The sequence below is a fragment of the Tursiops truncatus genome, chromosome 7 (genome assembly GCF_011762595.2).
Source record: "Tursiops truncatus isolate mTurTru1 chromosome 7, mTurTru1.mat.Y, whole genome shotgun sequence".
Classification (NCBI taxonomy): domain Eukaryota; kingdom Metazoa; phylum Chordata; class Mammalia; order Artiodactyla; family Delphinidae; genus Tursiops; species Tursiops truncatus.
In genome coordinates, this window is record NC_047040.1 from 18,225,306 (window position 1) to 18,243,274 (window position 17,969).

General features: G+C 58.1%; 2 protein-coding genes across 3 annotated transcripts in view; one reads left to right on the forward strand and one right to left on the reverse strand.

The window, feature by feature from the left end:
* Positions 1-155: 155 nt before the first annotated feature.
* CHPF (chondroitin polymerizing factor) lies at positions 156-4,833 on the forward strand. 2 transcript variants are annotated; one of them, XM_033859677.2, is made up of 4 exons: positions 156-469; positions 1,524-2,097; positions 2,614-2,793; positions 3,127-4,833. In XM_033859677.2, exons 1-4 carry the CDS (start codon positions 156-158, stop codon positions 4,384-4,386), a joined length of 2,328 nt encoding a protein of 775 aa, XP_033715568.1. In that variant the 3' UTR covers positions 4,387-4,833. The 2 variants fall into 2 exon arrangements, with proteins under 2 accessions (XP_033715568.1, XP_073663311.1); XM_073807210.1 differs by lacking the exon at positions 156-469 and adding an exon at positions 945-1,350.
* A 774-nt stretch (positions 4,834-5,607) lies between these two features.
* The window catches only part of ASIC4 (acid sensing ion channel subunit family member 4), a 29,800-nt gene continuing 17,438 nt past the window's right edge, over positions 5,608-17,969 (reverse strand). Inside the window, 8 exon segments of the mRNA XM_073807212.1 lie at positions 5,608-6,062; positions 6,258-6,362; positions 6,694-6,773; positions 6,850-6,941; positions 8,168-8,321; positions 10,792-10,954; positions 11,145-11,272; positions 11,359-11,503. Coding sequence (XP_073663313.1) covers positions 5,961-6,062; positions 6,258-6,362; positions 6,694-6,773; positions 6,850-6,941; positions 8,168-8,321; positions 10,792-10,954; positions 11,145-11,272; positions 11,359-11,503 — 969 coding nt within the window. The 3' untranslated portion in view covers positions 5,608-5,960.

Here is a 17,969-nt window from a genome sequence, read left to right on the forward strand (position 1 = left end):
GCTCGGGCCGCGGGCTCTGCTCGGCGGGGAGGGAGGGGGCCCGCCCGCTTGGCTCGGGCCCTCCGGATCCGCCCCCTCCCCGGTCCCGCCCCCTCGAAGCCTCCTCTTGCTGCTCTGGGGCTGCTCCAGGGCCGGGGGCCCGCGGTCCGGGCGCCATGCGGGCATCGCTGCTGTTGTCGGTGCTGCGGCCCGCAGGGCCCGTGGCCGTGGGCATCTCCCTGGGCTTCACTCTGAGCCTGCTCAGCGTCACCTGGGTGGAGGAGCCTTGTGGCCCAGGGCCGCCCCAACCCGGAGATTCTGAGCTGCCGCCGCGCGGCAACACCAACGCGGCGCGCCGGCCCAACTCGGTGCAGCCCGGAGCGGAGCGCGAGAGGCCCGGGGCCGGTGCAGGCGCCGGGGAGAACTGGGAACCGCGTGTCTTGCCCTACCACCCCGCACAGCCTGGCCAGGCCGCCAAAAAGGCCGTCAGGTAGGGATCAGACTCGCCAGCCCCACCCGCTGGGAACCGGCTGGGACGGACGCACAGTGGAGGCCGCCAGGGGCTGGGTCAGGCCCCGGAAGGAAGGGTCTGACCGGCCAGGAAGTCGTTGGGCCCCGATAATTTCCGACGGCCCTGCTTCCCAGGGAGGTTTGGAGCCCATCTGAGGCCTCTCTGGGCCCCATCCAGGCCCGGGCAGAACTTGCCCGCCTCTGCCCTAAACCTGCTTGACCCCATGGACCGCCCCCCCACAAAGGTCCTCATAGCTCCCTGGCTCAGTATTAGGTTTAGAGAAATGACTAGTATATAGAGTGGGTGCATAGAGAGAGGGAAAGAGAAAAGAGAGAAGTAGGATTACCTGTATCTCTTGTTCCTGGGTGGGCACCTGGCGGGGGGGGGGGGGGGCGGAGGTTTGTGGGAAAAGGGTGATGTACCCATTCCATTAATGCCTCTGTGCCTATGAGTTGAAATAATTTCTCCGAAGTAACACCAAGTTCAAATTCCAGTTCTGCAACTTACCTTCTGTGTTACGGAAGGTAAGTTACTGGAACCCCTGACCCCCCCAAACACATTCACTACATCTCTATGCCGTTTATTCTGTTACATCATTTATGTGATGTATTTGTGGTATAATGGCATATTATTTAGAAATTAGTGTATACATGATGTGTAGAGCACCTATATGCCAAGCATTTGGCTAAGTGCTTTAAAGAGATACAATCAGCCCCATTTTACAGATGAGGCTACCCAAGACTCGGATGGGTTTAATAACTTGCTCAAGGACTCAACCACTAAGTAATGAAACAGGGAATCAGACCCCAAATATATCTCTCATATCTGCATGGATAATGCCATCTCCCAAAAGCACTATGGTAAGGCCAGTATTTCATTTAAATACTCGTGATCCCTGGGGGAGGGTTGTTATTCTATCATAAATGAAACAGGCCCAAAGAGGACATGACCTGCCGGAACCTGTGTGTGCTGCCCTCTACCTGCCCTGTTGTCTTTTTAGTAACCTTGTGCCATCTTCTTCCCCCACCCCCAGGACCCGCTACATCAGCACAGAGCTGGGCATCAGGCAGAGGCTGCTCGTGGCGGTGCTGACCTCACAGGCCACGTTGCCCACACTGGGCGTGGCTGTGAACCGCACGCTGGGGCACCGGCTAGAGCGTGTGGTGTTCCTGACAGGCTCGCGGGGCCGCCGGGCACCATCGGGGATGGCCGTGGTGACGCTAGGCGAGGAGCGGCCCATCGGGCACCTGCACCTGGCACTGCGCCACCTTCTGGAGCAGCACGGCAACGACTTTGACTGGTTCTTCCTAGTGCCCGATGCCACCTACACGGAGGCGCACGGACTGGCTCGCCTGGCTGGCCACCTCAGCCTGGCAGCCGCTGCCCACCTCTATCTGGGCCGGCCCCAGGACTTCATCAGTGGAGAGCCCGCCCCAGGCCGCTACTGCCACGGTGGCTTTGGGGTGCTGCTGTCACGCACGCTGCTGCAGCAGCTGCGCCCCCACCTGGAAGCCTGCCGCAACGACATCGTCAGTGCGCACCCGGATGAGTGGCTGGGCCGCTGCATCCTCGATGCCACCGGGGTGGGCTGCACTGGCGGCCACGAGGTAGGAAGATAAGCCACCCCACTGGTGCCTCTTGTCTGGGCGTGTGCACTTCTCCCTGAGAGGCAGAGGGGGTGGTTGGAGATATGGGCCTGGGTTTCCATGCAGTTCTGTCATCTTCTATCCCTGTGACCTTGGGTAAATTACTGAATCTCCTGAACCTCGGTTTCCTCATCCGTACCAATGGAAATAATTTTTTCTCAGGGTTGTTATAAGGATTAGAAAAAATAAGGGAGGCTTGCACACAGTAGGTGTTCGGTGTTGGCCGTTATTATTTTATTTGAGCCCCTGGACAGCTCTGAGATAGGATGCATGCCCGTTTCACAGATGAGCTAGCAGAGGCTTGCTCAAGGTCACACAAGCTCACAACTGGTCACGGTAGACTGAAGCCCACAGAATTCTGACCCCAAGTCCACAACAGGTCATAGGATAGAGGGATGAGACACAAACTATGGGGTGGGGTGGGGTCGGGGGGGGCGACTGTCCCCTCATGTTTCCCACTTCCCTTCCTCTCCCCAGGGAGTCCATTATAGCTACCTGGAGCTGAGCCCTGGGGAGCCCGTGCAGGAGGGGGACCCTCGTTTCCGCAGTGCCCTGACAGCTCACCCTGTCCGTGACCCTGTACACATGTACCAGCTGCACAAGGCTTTTGCCCGAGCTGAACTGGAACGCACATACCAGGAGATCCAGGAGTTACAGGTATGGTCTAGGCTGGAGGTGGGGGGGGTGAGGGCATCCCGAGAGGTCTCAGAGATCCCAGGGAAATACAAAATTAGCACAAGAATCACAGAACAAACCTGCTTCCCAGTCCCTGTCTGCTTCTACCTTTTCTCTGGAGCCTCTCCAGAGACCCCCATTTAACTCTTAGGCTGCCTCCATCTGGGGAAAGAATAAGGGGGGGCCCTGGGTGGGCAGAGGTTGGCAAGGGACTGGGAACCTGTCCTGAGTGGCACCTTCTGCCTGCCCAGCCCCCCAGCTGCGTGCTGGCCCCTGTGGTCTATGCCTCGCTCATGGCCTGTTCCTCCAACCCAGTGGGAGATCCAGAACACCAGCCGTCTGGCAGCGGATGGGGAGTGGGCAGCCACCTGGCCCGTGGGCATTCCAGCACCGTCCCGCCCGGCCTCCCGCTTTGAGGTGCTGCGCTGGGACTATTTCACAGAACAGCATGCTTTCTCCTGCGCTGATGGCTCGCCCCGCTGCCCACTGCGTGGGGCTGACCAGGCTGATGTGGCCAACGTTCTGGGGGCAGCCCTGGAGGAGCTCAACCGCCGGTACCACCCGGCCCTGCGGCTCCAGAAGCAGCAGCTGGTTAATGGCTACCGACGCTTCGATCCTGCCCGGGGTATGGAGTACACGCTGGACTTGCAGCTGGAGGCATTGACCCCGCAGGGTGGCCGCCGGCCCCTCACCCGCCGAGTGCAGCTGCTACGGCCACTGAGTCGCGTGGAGATCTTGCCCGTGCCCTATGTCACCGAGGCCTCGCGTCTCACCGTGTTACTGCCACTGGCTGCAGCCGAGTGTGACCTGGCCCCTGGCTTCCTGGAGGCCTTCGCCGTGGCCGCACTGGAGCCTGGCGATTCTGCAGCAACCCTGACCCTGCTGCTACTGTATGAGCCACGACAGGCACAGCGGGCGGCCCACGCCGATGTCTTTGCACCTGTCAAGGCCCGTGTGGCAGAGCTGGAGCGGCGTTTCCCCGGTGCCCGGGTGCCCTGGCTCAGCGTGCAGACAGCCACACCCTCACCGCTGCGCCTCATGGATCTGCTCTCCAAGAAGCACCCACTGGACACGCTGTTCCTGCTGGCCGGGCCAGACACGGTGCTCACCCCCGACTTCCTGAACCGCTGCCGCATGCATGCCATCTCTGGCTGGCAAGCCTTCTTTCCCATGCACTTCCAGGCCTTCCACCCGGCCGTGGCCCCACCCCAGGGCCCGGGACCCCCTGAATTAGGCCGAGACACAGGCCGCTTTGATCGCCAGGCGGCCAATGAGGCCTGCTTCTACAACTCCGACTACGTGGCGGCCCGAGCGCGGCTGGCGGCGGCCTCGGAACAGGAGGAGGAGCTGCTGGAGAGCCTGGATGTGTATGAGCTGTTCCTGCGCTTCTCCAGCCTGCACGTGCTGCGGGCGGTGGAGCCCGCGCTGCTGCAGCGCTATCGGGCCCAGACGTGCAGCGCGCGGCTTAGCGAGGACCTGTACCACCGCTGCCGCCAGAGTGCGCTCGAGGGCCTCGGCTCCCGCACCCAGCTGGCCATGCTGCTGTTCGAGCAGGAGCAGGGCAACAGCACCTGACCCCGCCCTGCGCCCCTGAACCCTGGCAAGGCGGTGCCCCGCCCCGCTCTTCCCCAGCCACCCGGAGCCACCTGCCAGCCTCGCAGGACAGGGCTGGCCGCAGCCTCAGACCCCAGGGCAGCCCGCTGGCCCCCTCTCCCTGGCTTGGGGGACCCTTGGGCTTAGAGCAAGCCCTGGAAGAGGTACCCTTGGAGCCACCCCTTTCTGCCCCAAAGCCGGTCTCCCTGCCCTCTTGACGCTGCTGATTCAGGCTGTGGCCTCCGAGTATTTATGCAGTGCAATCTGCCTGACGCCAGCCCCACCTCCTAGGGTCCCCTGGGGGGCTGGGCTGTAGATGAGTTGTTGGAGAAGCGGGGGAGCTGAGAGAGAAGGGGCGGTGTCTCCCAACTTCTCTCCTCTGCAGTCCTGATGAAGCTCCCTGCCTTTAATAAACTGGCTGAGTGTGGACTAATGGTTCTTTTTTTTTTTTTTTTAATATTTATTTATTTGGCTGCACTGGGCCTTAGTTGCAGCACATGGTATCTTCATTGTGGCATGCGGGAATTTAGTCGTAGCGTGCGGGCTCTTTTAGTTGTGGCATGTGGGATCTGGTTCCCTGAACAGGCATCGAACCCAGGCCCCCTGCGTTGGGAGCACAGAATGTTAACCACTGGACCACCAGGAAGTCCCGGCTAGTGATTCCTGAGTTTTTGTAAGGCAGGCATGGGGACAGGGAGGGCTTTGAGGACGGAGGCTCCTTGTCCGGGCTGGGGCCTGCATTTCCTTTTCCCAGGGACCAAGTCATGCATATGCCCAGCCCCGCCCCAGCTCCCAGCTTAGTCACATATACACACAGAGAATTCTTTATGCCTCTTTATTCCCAACTTTGTCAGCACTTTATAAAACCAGACTGGAGGCAGAGAGGCCTGAGAAGGCCCCCTTCCCCACCCCCAAGCTCAGCCAAGTTCTGAAGGATCTGCCTCTCCCTGTGGAGGGGACTCTGGGAGTGCGGTTGGGGCAGAGGGAATTGGGAGCTGGACCAGGCCTGCTGGAGCACACACTCCCCCTGCCAAAAGGGATGCTGGGCCTGGAGAGGGGCAGGAAGCAGGACCAGCCCAGCAGTCCTGAGTCCTGGGGGCCTGCCCTCTCCTGCTGACACTCTAGGGCTGGGACCCCGGCTGTCTCTAAATTACCGACCCTCATAGCCCCACCCACCTGCTACATCTGTGTCCCCACCCCCACCCTGTCCTCCCTAAATATATACAAATGTACAGAGGGTCCCACCCCCTCTGGGGTGGGCCCCTTTTTCCACCTCCCTTTCTCCTCCCCTCCACTGGGGCCCATGGCCTGGTCCCCAGCCCTCCCTGGGCACCAGCCTGGGGGTGGAGGGTGTGGACAAGAGGGACCCTTGTGCAAAGCAGCTGGCACTAGGGTGGGTGAGAGCAGGGACCGAGTCCCCACCCTCCCAGTGAGCACCGCCCTCTTCCCCTCAGCTTTGGGCTGCCCCCGAGACTTCGGTCCTAAGAGCGGGAGGCTACGGTGGGGATCTGGGCTGGAGTCCCAGACTCCTGGGTCCTTTTGGACGCAGCACCATCCTAGCAAGCGAAGTCTTCAAAGAGGCCTCCCGGGGGGTGGTGGTTTGGGAGCAGGCCGCTGGTGCCTCCGCCTTCAGCGCGGCCCTGGCTTGGGCAGGTACTCTGCGAGGCGAAGAGCGGGTGGGACGGGGAGAGCTCACGTGGTACCCCCAGGCCTCACACAGCCAGCCTTACCCTGTCCCCTGGGGCAGAGGCCTCAGGGGAGCCCAGGAACCCCCTCCCGCAGGCTAGTTCAGAAGTTATGGGGGGATTCAGTCCTGGGAGAGGACGCTGGCTGTATACAGCGCTCACCCTCACCTGCTCCTTCAGCTCCTGAAGCCCCAAAGTGGAGATGCCCCCAGTGGCGGTCCGGAGGGGGGTCTTGGGACGACGCCACGCCCGCCTCAGTCGGTCCCAGGACACCTGGGGGTTCGGGGTGGGAGGATAGCAGTGGGCTCAGGAAACTCGCTAGAGGAGAAGGATGGGCCCCACCAGGCCCACCTCATAGGACTTGCTGGCCCAGCAAACCCCCCCTAGGACACCCCAGTCCTCCTCACCCATCCCCCTCTCCTGACTCCTCAGCGCGCTCGGGCCTTCCCACCAGTCAGGGGACGCTGGTAAATGACCCTGAGCTTGACCTCCGGCAGTCCAGCTCCACCAGGAAGCCTGCACTGCCCCTCTGCTTTCCCCCCAGCCCTTCCTCCTACCTGCCCCTCCCCATCTGGGTGGCCCCCACCAGGGCCCCATCCCTTGCCTCATAGATGTAGTCTAGGATCTCCAGCAGCGTGAGCACACTGGCTCCGATGAATAAGCCCATCTGTCCCCCGAGGTCCCCTGGGGAGCATGAGAGCAGGGTCAGAGGGGGCAGGCGGGTCCGGTCCACCCCCGTGGAATCGGGGCTGGGGCTCACCCAGCAGGGCTGACAGGCCGTAGGCTGCTCGCTGCTCCATGGCCTCGGATGTCAGGGCTTCAAAAAAGACATCTAGGACCAGGAAGTTCTCCCTGTAGAGACAGGAAGCAGGGTATCCTTAAGGGGCCGTCTTCCTGAGGAGACGGCTGGCGGGACATCCCAGGCCCAGCAGATCCGGATCTGAGGCCCCCCTGTGCCAAGAAGCTCCCAAAAGCTGTGAGGTGAGACAGGCCCAGATGCCTGTCAGCTTCATCTTTTGAGGGCTAGCAAAGGGCCTGGGAGAATAAAACAAAACTCCTGGGCCGGCAAGATTCCCACTCCCCGCCCCAACCCCGCCTTCTCTAAAGCAGCAAATAGTTTTCACTTTGACCCATCCCCATACCTCTCTAGAACCTTCAGTGCCTCCCTATTGCTTGACAGTCTACTCCAGAATTCCTCTTCCAGACCTTCAAGACTGCCCATGATCAGCTGCACTGTACCTTCTTATCCAAACCGCTTTTTTATCTGCTTCTTTCCACACAGCCTCCCTGCTGCTCAGGCTGGTCTTGACATCAGCCCATAGATCTCTAACTGGGATGCCTCCCCTCTCTCCTCTTCTCACGGACCCAAAGCCGGCGTGCTCAGAGGCCCAGCTCATGCCTCCTCTACTTCCCCTATGCACATTCATCTCTCCTGGGGCCTAAGAATCAGTCCCACACCTTCAAACACGGCCCCATCCGCAAACTGTGGCATGAGTTCTGTGTTATAATCATCTCTGTCCCCATAGGAGCCAGCGCTGGGCTTGGCACTCAGAGGATGCTCAGCATTGGTAGATTGGCTGCAGGGTACCAGGCCCAAGGCTCAGTGGGACCCCTCCTGTGGGCCACCTGGCTCCTCCCCCATCCCTTCCAGTTCCTCTCCCTCTGCACAGCATTCACTGGACATGCATTTAGCGGCTCCAGGTTGCTGGGGGAGAAAGACGCACAAACAGACGTGCAAAAGACATGCAAACACAAAACAGTGGGTAAATGCAACGACAGAAGTATGTACAGGGTGCTGTGGGGGTTCAGATGAAAGGTGTTTGGGCCCTAAGGGCTCTTAGGAGCCCTAAGAAGGGCTCCCCTGGAGGTGGAGACACAGGATGTGACTTGGAGGATGGGTAGGGGTTAGCTAGAAGAAAAAGATCGTGAAAGGCATTCCTGGCAGGAGACTCATTATTAACAAAGATGCAGCCCACTCCCAGCCTCCACCATGCACCAGGCCTGTTGAGGGTGGCCTCCACCACACACAGACACACACTCACAAACGCACACACGCACGCACACACACACATACATACCGTATGTAGGTCTCATTGCGCTTGTATTTTCTTGCCAGGTACCGGGCTGAGCCCCTGTTGGGGATCTTGACCATGGAGATTTCTTTCCCGTAGCGGGTCAGGTTGCAGGGGATAGGGCAGAAACATGGGCCTTCGGAGCCCCCACCCAAGGAATCTGCAACACAGAGGCGCCAGCTGCTGTGCGGGGTGGGATGGCCCAGAGGCACACCAGCTGCAGGGAGGGAGCTTAGGGGCTGTCCTGAGGCAGGCACACCCAAACTGAGGGCCCGGTCTGGCCAGCACTGGCACTGCCTGGGGGAGACTGGCTGGGAGTCCCTTCCTGGACCAGCTTCAGACCATCCAAGAAAGTGGGCGGAGGCAGAACCCCCAGCACACTCCTATAGGCTCATCCCTCTGCTGCCCAGCCCCCTGGGACAGAGAGGTCCTCCTGGCTCAGAGGGAGGGCACGGGCCACCCACCAGAGCTAATTAACCACATGAGGCCTCAGACACATGAGGGGCTTGGAGAGGATGCTGGGATGAATGGGATGTATGCATGTGTTCACGTATGCCTACGGATGGGTGGATGGATGAGTGGATACATGGATGGATGGATGGACGGACAGAAGGACAAATGGGCAGGGTTATTATGCTCAGTATGTTCGCCCCCACAGATCCACTCTCCACTCTCCCCACCTTGCTCTGTCCCAGGATGCCAATCTCTGCCAAATGCATCACCTAGACTCCCTGTCCTATGGCTTTGGGTTGGGTTTGGCCAATGGGAGGCCCCGTCAGGATCACAGGGCAAGGAGGGGAGAGATGCCAGGCTTCCTCACTTGTGGTCCCGGCTCCCGGCTCCTGTCCATCTCAGACAGCCACAGGTCCCTCTCTGGGTGCCAGTAGCAACCCCTTCCTTTGCCCCTTAAGGCGCGGGGGCAAGAAAGGCTCCTTAGTTCTGTGGAGTCTCACCACCCCTTGTGGTTCCCTTATCCCCACTTACATCTGTTCCTTCATTAAACACGCTTCAATCACCCCTTTGGCAGATGCAGTTGGTGTGTGGGACAGAGAAGGTGTGATTCTACTGCCGCAGCACCTCAAAGCCGCCCCCGTGGCCCCAGCGTCTGGATTACCGCCGAGCTCTCCTGACCGGTCACCCTGTTCCTAGTCTTCCTCCCCGCTTATCCATCCTCACATCTATCTAATCAGGGTCCCCTTCCTAAAATCAGAAGACATTCTTGCCTTGCCTTAAGCCATTGTTGGCTTCCCAGAGCCTCCCCCGCTCTTTCCAAGCCCTCCTTTGTTCTCTGACCTCCAGCCACACTGACCTTTCTGGGCTCCAGACACACACGCTCTCTCTGGCCACAGGTCTTTAGCACGAGCTGTTCCCACTGCCTAGAACACGTCCCCCCTTTTCACCTGGCTGACTCTTCCACATCCTTCCAGTCTCAGCTCATATGTCACTCCCTCTGGGAATCCTCCCTGCCTGCCCAGGTGAGGCTGCATGCCCTTGCTGGGGCCCTGTAGGATCGCTGAGGTTCCCCTACACAAGGACTGACACGCGGTGCTGTGATGCCCGTCCACAGCCCCGCCAGGCGGTAAGCGCTACAAGAGCAGAGCTCTTGTTCCCACTTTTACCTCTGGCCCCAGTGCAGGCTGCAAACACCTGTAGAATGAATAAATGAATGAATGAATGAAGTGTGGATCAGGCGAGACCTATGGACAGATGGGGTTGCCTTACCCACACCGGTAGCCAGCAATACATCTTTTCTCATACCAAGGGAGAAGACATTTCACTTTCCCAGAGAGGCAAGCTCATTGGCTGAAGCAAGATGAGAAGCCCCGCCCTTCACTCTCAGTTCCGGTTCTCTGCAACCCCCCACCCTGCTCTCTCTACCACAACCGCAAAGGTCCTCAGACCCCTGGAGGTACGGGATAAGGCTCAACCCCCAGGAAAAAAAACACCCCGGAAGAGACTGGGAGGAGGGGAGGCAAGGCAGTGAGGACCAGGGTGCACAGAGAGACGAAGAGGAGGAGGGGGCCGGAGAGGTGGGGAGGGGAGAAGGCAGCACGGACCCAGTGTGTGGTCAGCACACTCGATGTAGATATTTGGCGGGCAGATGGTCTCATTGCCTGAAAGGAGAGAAGATTATTCCTGGAGTCTATAGTTCCATCCACTCTCCCCCCCCATATTCCCAAATGTGGGCACATACATGCATGCACACACATAAATGTGTGCACATGAATTTATACATGCCTGTGCATAGAAGCATGGAGATGTACGCATGCACATATGCACGTAAATCCATGCGTGCTTGCACACACACACATATGCACATGGATTTGCATGCACGTGTTCAAGCACATGCACACAACCTCAAGTACAAAAGTACAGATATGCACAAGTACATGTACGCATAAATACATATTAACAGGCACACAGACATGCACGTGTGCATCCCATATGCATACGTGAAAACATGCATAAAATCCCGAACACATACCATGTACACTCACGTGGGCAGAGACATGCACACATGTTGTCATACACGTGCACCTGCCCCCCTGCACATGAGCAGTGTTCTGCCCTTGGAGGTTCTGGAACCTGGCAGGGTGACACAGAGAGCTGGCAGGGGGTGGGGTGCCCACCTGGCATGTGCACCATCCGGCAGTGGCAGCGCTGAAGCACGGCCTCCTTTTCACAGCGCAGCCGGCAGGCAGACACACTGTAGGCTGAGTAGCCTTGAAGCTCAGGCTCCCTGAGCGCACTCTCCGCTCGGCAGTTGCCCCAGGGCTGGGGCAGATAGGTCAGCTGCAGAGGTGGGGCATGACGGGGTCACGCACAGACGTCCCACCCGGCCCTCCGGCGCCCACAGCCCCAGTAAAGTCCATGTGAGGGCTGGTGGGATGTGAGCTTCTGGGGGGCAGATCTGGTCAGCATCCCCTCTGAGCCCAAAGGCCCGGCCCTGTGCCTGACCCAGGACCCAGCTGGAGGTGCTCACCCGCTGTTCCTGGCAGGACACAAAGGTCTGGAAACCTGGGGACACGCCGAAGCCCAGCTGGTGGATGTAGGGTGGCTCCTCCTGGCTGTGGATTTGCACTCGGATGCCTGCCTCAAACGACGTCTCGTCTGCACAGTAGAGATGGGCACCTTTGGAAACCCACCCTAGGCAGAGGACCCAGGCCGGAGCCCCTGTCCCTTTCCCGCCTGCGTACTTGTCTCTCTCCAGATGGGCAGGTACTCCTCCTGCTGGATGTCCAGCATGATCTCCAGGCCACTGCCCATGCCCCCCACCCGGCTGGCCAGTGAGCTCTGTGGATCCGCGTTGAAGGTATAACACTTCCCATAGCGAGTATAGACCTGGGAATAAGAGACAGGAGCGGGAGGGGCGGGGGTGTGGAAGGGGGAGATGAAAGACAATGCCTTAGGCTTAGGGTTCCCTGTCCCCTGTGACGGCCACCAGACCTGCCTGGTCACCCCTGTCCCATATCCCAGCAACCAACCGACAGCCCAGCCTCCCTTGAGCTCCATCATTTCTACTGACATCCTCTCTTAGATGATTAAAAGGCACCTCCAGCTTAACATATCAATAGTAGAACTCTTGGACTTCCCTGGTGGCGCAGTGGTTACGAATCCGCCTGCCAATGCAGTGGACACAGATTCGAGCCCTGGTTCGGGAAGATCCCACATGCTGCGGAGCAACTAAGCCCATGGACCACGGCTACTGAGCCTGTGCTCTAGAGCCCGCGAGCCACAACTGCTGAGCCTGCGTGCCACAACTACTGAAGCCCGCGTGCCTAGAGACCGTGCTCCGCAACAAGAGAAGCCACCGCAATAAGAAGCCCGCGCACCGCAACGAACAGTAGCCCCCGCTCACCGCCATTAGAGAAAGCCCGCGTGCAGCAACGAAGACCCAACGCAGCCAAAATAAATAAATAAATAAAAATTTTAAAATTAGCAGAACTCTTGATGTCTTCCCAAATCCTGTCCCCGACCCATTCTCCTCTTATGAGTAAAGGGCCCCACTACCTACCTAGTTTCTCAAGTCAGAATCCCTGAACTCTCCCTCTCCCTGTAGGTTGGTTGCTGGGATATGGGACAGGGGTGACCAGGCATACAATGCAGCTGCTGTCCCAGGCAATATCTATTTAGAATCCATCTACTCTCCTTCCATCTCATGTTCCCCTTTCACCATCATCTCCCCCCCGGCCACGGCGGCAGGCTCCTAACTGGTGCCCTTCATCGGTCTTTGCCTCTCTCTCCAAAGCCATTCACTACACAGTAGCCAGAGTGTTCATTCTAAACTGAGGAGATCCAATCAAGCCACTTGCCAACTTGAAGTCCACCAATGGCTTCCCATATCCCAGAGCATAAAGCCAAATTCCTTCCCTTGCCTGAAAGTCTCCACATGAGGTAACCTTTGCCTCTGTCTCCTGCCTTTCCACTCCCAGATCTCTGAGACAAATTCAAAGTTTCGGAGCGAGTTCCCTGCCCAGGCCTTTGTTCACGCAGTTCCCTCTCCTGGAATGCTCCCCTGCCCCCAGTTGGCATGGCTAGCTGCTCATCTTCTAAGCCTGAGGTTAAGTGTCCCTTCTTCAGATGCACACTCCTATACCACACACACGTTCCCAGTGTCAGCCTCCCCTCATCAAAAGCATTTGTTGGTTTGCTCAAAGTCCTCATCAAGACCTGAGATGATCTTGCTTATCTGTTTGCCTCCGTGTTCATTGCTCATCTTCCCCCCACTAGAATGCATGCTGCACAGGGGCCATGAGTCCAGCACCTGTTCCAGGGCGGGGCACAAGGAATACTTTAATACGCGGTTCCGCCGGCGCAGAAGCAGCCAATCTCGCTTTTCCTCTGCAGAGAGTCCTCCCATGTGAACACCAGATGGCGCTGCAGCCCCGGAGATGGAAGCCGAGGCTCTGGCGGGGACAGAGCTACCGATGGGAGTTGCGAGCAGCTGGGGTCGGGAGGAAGTTGAGGGAGAGGCAGATGGGAGTTCCCCCTGCCAGGCTCACCCCACAGAGACCAGCCCCCGGGTCAAACCCATCACAGGCGGTACCTTCCCTGGGGGTAAGGAGGTCAGCGCACTCAATCACTCTCTCTCTCCCCGGCCTCTGTCCCTGGGAACATTTTCACTCTGGTGAAAGCTGGGAGAAAAGGCATGAGGCAGTGTAAGGGAAAAGACTCCTAAATGCCTGGCTCCAGAGGGAGGCTGTGGAAGGGAGAGGGCTGGGTGGAGGGCAGTAGGAGCGAGGAGTTCTAAGAACTGGGGGCCTGGGGGTGCCCTCGTTGTGAGGCGGGGTTGTCTCCCATCCCCATCCCCCTAGTTTAATTGCCCTGCTGATTCTCCCCTCTCAAGACAGTTCTTCTATCACCCAAACACCCTGCCTCAGATTCCCAAAACAAAAGCGTGCAAATAACAAGAACTGCACAGTTTACAAAACATGGCAGCATCTGCCACCCCATTTCATCTCCTCAGCCACTCTGGTATCAGGTAGGTTTAATTAGCCTGATTAATACAGATGAGGAAACCAGAGCTCAGAGAGGTGATGTGACTTGCCCAAGGTCACACAGCTTAGGGGGAGAGGTGGAACTCATTGAGATGCAAGACCCAAGGTGTTCCCACAATCCATTGCTGGCAACTCCCCCAACCCAAGCTTACAGCACCCCAAGCCCCGGCTCCTGCTTCAACCCCATCCAGCTGAAATAAGACTGGAGTCTCAACGCTCGACCCCTTTTCCTCCATCCCTCCTTCCCTTGCACTCCACTCCTCTATACCTTCCTTACTCTCTTCTCCATATCTGCTTCCTCTCAATTCAATTCCTCACCTGTCCCTCCCCCCTCCTTCTGCACCCTCGCCACCTTCTGGGTTCCACTCCTTGACGTTGTCTGTATCACCCCTGCCGCAGCTCCCTGTTGTGTGTCCATCTGGGGGCAGGAGTAGGCATCACTGACAGTCCCAGAGCATCTGCTCTGCCCCAGGCACTGCACTAAATGCTTAATATGTTCTTTCCGATCGAATCTCACAATGATCCTACATCCTACAGATGAGGAAACTGAGGCTCCGAGAGGTTGGCTGATTTGCCAAGGTCTCCAAGATCAGTGCTTCTCAAACTTTAATGTGCACCCAAAGCACCTGGGGATCTTGCTAAAATGCAGATTCTGATTCAGTAAACGTGTGTTGGGCAGCAAGACTGAGATTCTGCATTTCTAACAACCTGCTGGTCTGCAGACCGCACCGTGAGTAGAAAGGCCCTAGTCGAAGGGGCAAGAGTCCAGCGAGACAGGCTGACTCTAGACCTGTGCTTTACATGCCACTGGAGGGAGGAGAGCCCTGAAGAGGGCTGAGGGCAAGATCCCTGTGTCCTCAGTGGTGGGGGAAAGGCAGATGGGGGGAATATGTAAGTATTTGTCCCAAATCTCAAAGCACTCATCCCCTTCCTATTTTGGGCCAAGAAGATGCTGGAATCAGCTCTTGCTGCTGCAGCCGTTTTTCAGTGTGTGCTCCAGTTGGGAGGCTAAACAAGGCATGGGCTGCATGGGGGAATCCCAGTAGTGAGCTGCTCACTCGCGCCCCCCGGTGTGCAGTGGCTGACCCTGACCGCTGGGCACTGTCATGGTCTCTCCCATGGGACCATGGACTCCCTGAGGCTGGGAGCCCCGTTTCATCATCTTGGTATCCCCAGAGCCCAGTGCAATTTGCAGAAGGAGGAGTGAGGTCGAGGGAAGGAATGCAAAGTGGACATTATCAAACATTCCCACTTTGTACTGGGTCCTGTACTTTTGATCTAGTTTCTCCTTTGAGCCTCCAAGAAAACCACATGAGGTAAGCATTGTAGCCCCCATTTCATGTTGAGGAAGCTCAGAGAGGGAAAATGACTTGGCTAAGGGCACACAGCAAGTAAATGACAGCAGAGATTCGAGCAGAACTGAGCCTGATGCCAAAGCAGAGTTAGTGCTTATAAAACACCTGGTAGGTGTTCAGTGAATGAATGAGTCTGGTAGCCTCCTGAACCTGGGTGGGGCTGGGGCAGCCTCCCTGCCCGATACCTCCACCACATAGACACAGACACGGCCTACCTGACACTGAAACTCTCCCTGTACAGGGCAGAGCCAACTGGGAAGGCTTTGGCTCCAATGGCTTCAGATGGTGGTGGCTACCTGGTACGCCTGCCCTTGAGGCGACTGTGTAGAGTGGGGGTGACAAAGGGAGATGGGTGGAAGGACTCTGGGTCTGCTGATGGACAATGGTCTGCAGGCAGTAGACAGGCCAGACTGGCAGGGCCAGGACACCTGCACAGCCCGGGTCAGGCCCGACTGTGGGGCAGAGCAGAGCAGAGCATTGCCCTGGAGACGGTCCCTGGGCCAGGCAGGCAGCAGCGGGTGGAACCACCAGCTCCTAAGTGGCAGAACTCTGGTAGCAGCACAGCCCACATCTTCTTCCATGGAGACGGCACGGCCGCTCTGCCACAGGGTCCCACTGGCTGTCCACTGCTCTCTCCTGAATGGCCCCAGAGGAGGGTGTGTGGACAGGAGTTGAGGGTCCAGAGTCCAGCCACGGAAAGGGGCAGCTCCTGGGCTAGGATGTGCCCTGATGGGCCAAGGGGCTATTTCCAGATCCCCCACCACCACCAGCCTCAGCCTCTGGGCCCTGTCCCCATCTCAGAGCCCACCTTCTTCTTCCGTCTGGCTCTCCCTCTTCTCGGCCCTCCCTTGCTCTCTGCCTTCACTCCTAGGTCCATCCCCCTGGCCCTGGGCTGAAGCCCTCCAGACCTAGGCTGGACGGGTTCTAGATAGGTCTGTGTCCATGCTGCAGGCAGACCCGTGGACCAGCTTCCTTCCTGCCAGCCCTCTGCCTGTCCCTCTCAGACCACCTCCCCTTTAGTGTTGGCCTGGACCCTGCCCTGGGTCTGTCCATCTCCCTAGCCTCGGTCGCCTGATCTGTCTCTCTCTCAGGTCTTTCTCCATCCTCCTGGCCTGTCTGTCCTCAGCATCTGATCAGTTATCCATCTGGTCTGTGTCTCTGTCCCTTGCCCTCTGTCAGCCTGTCCGTCCCCCTGGCCTCGTCTTTCTCCCATTGGCCTGGCTGCCCCCCAGCCTCTCTGTTCTTTTGCCCGCTGCATCTCTATACTGTTTCCTTTTCTCTCTATTCTCCAGTCTAGGTGTCCAGTCACTGACTCTTGTATTCCTCCTCTTGACTTTTCCCTGGGCCTGAAGCCACCTCCCCAAGCCAGGAACCCCTCCCCAGGCGCCCTTCCCTCCCCTCCAGGTCTGCCCTAGACGATGATCAGGGTCGGAGAGATCAGTCCAGAGCTTGCTCCTCTGAGCAGTGGCTTCTCTCTCAGTCCCTTGAGTTCCATCTGTCCACAGCTCCCGTTTCCTCGCATTCTTACCCACCCCTCCCCAACCCCTCATCCTCCCTGCAGTCAAGGAGCCCACAGGGTTAACAGGCAATTAGCAGGGCCAGGGCTCAGAGCGGTGGGGGAGAGGGGCTCCTCCGCCGGGCCGCCAGGAGATAAGAAGCAGCCAGGAACAGCCAGGCTGGGCTAATCCCAGCGCTAATCTGCAGCCTGGGCTTTATCTCCAGCGCCTTCTGGGCACCCTGCCTCTGCCGAGGCCTTGGCACCTCCCCCCAGCCCTCTTTTCCATGGCTGCTTTATCCCTCCAAATTCCATCAGCCCTCTCCTGATGTGGTCCGGCCCCATGCCTCTCACTTAGGCCCCTGGAGCGAACTCCCCTTAATCCTGCAGTGCCCTGGGGTCCAGAGTGGGCCAGTGGAAGTGGGTACCTCTTCATCTGCCCTGGACTGTGGCCGGCATCCCAATTCAGATGGTCCTGGGGCCCCAGCTTCACTCAGGGGTGGCCCAAGCACCCAGGTTCCAAGCCTTCTCCTCCTCTGTCCTCGCCAGGGAAGATAGTACCAACTCAGAATGCCTAAGGTGTCTGCGCTGGTCAGAACCGGGAGGTAACTCAGTCCAAACCCTCACTGTACAAAGGCCAAATTGGAAGCCTAGAGATGGCAAGGGACATATCCAAAGACATACAGAAAAAAGAGGGCACGTTCAGAACCTGAGCCCAGTCCCCCACCCCCCACTGGGCCCCAGCATTCTCCACTAACCTCCATCACCCCCCTGGGGGTCAGTAGACCCTGATCCCAGCTCTGGCTCCACCAGTGACAGCTGTGTAACCTTGGTTAGTAAAGTGATTTTTTTACTTCTTTGGTCCTCAGTTTCCTCATCCGTCAAGTGGGGATAGAAATTCCTGCTCGACTTATTTCACAGGTTTGTTATAAGTCTCAAAAGAAATGAAGTAGGTGAAAGGCATTTGCAAGGTAACATCATATACATGAGGCCTCAATATTAGTAATAAGAGTGTTGTGGAGACCAGTAAGGCCCAAACTGGGGCAGAGATCGACCATTGAATCTGGTGCTGGAAAAGGATCCACCTAAGCTTCATAACATGGAAAAATGGGTGCACATTTTGGAGCTGACAGAATAGGGTTCAAGTCCTGGCTCTGCCCCCAGCCTTGGACAAACAACCGTGGGTGGCGATTTAACCTCTCTGAGCCTCAGTTTACTTATCAGTAAAAGGGGGAATGGTAATTCCTCCTCCTAAGGTTAGTAGTGAAGATCAGAGATAAGTCCAGAGGGATGTGTGCAAGGTGCTCAGGAAAGCAGGGAGCCCCTTCAGGGAATCTTCTTGCCGAGACGGTGCGGCCATTTGATCTCGGCTCCCCACTGGGCCCATTCTCACACGGCATCATGCACCTTGGTAAAGGCCCTCTCAGCAATTGTGGGAGAGGATGGAATTCTGTCAGAGC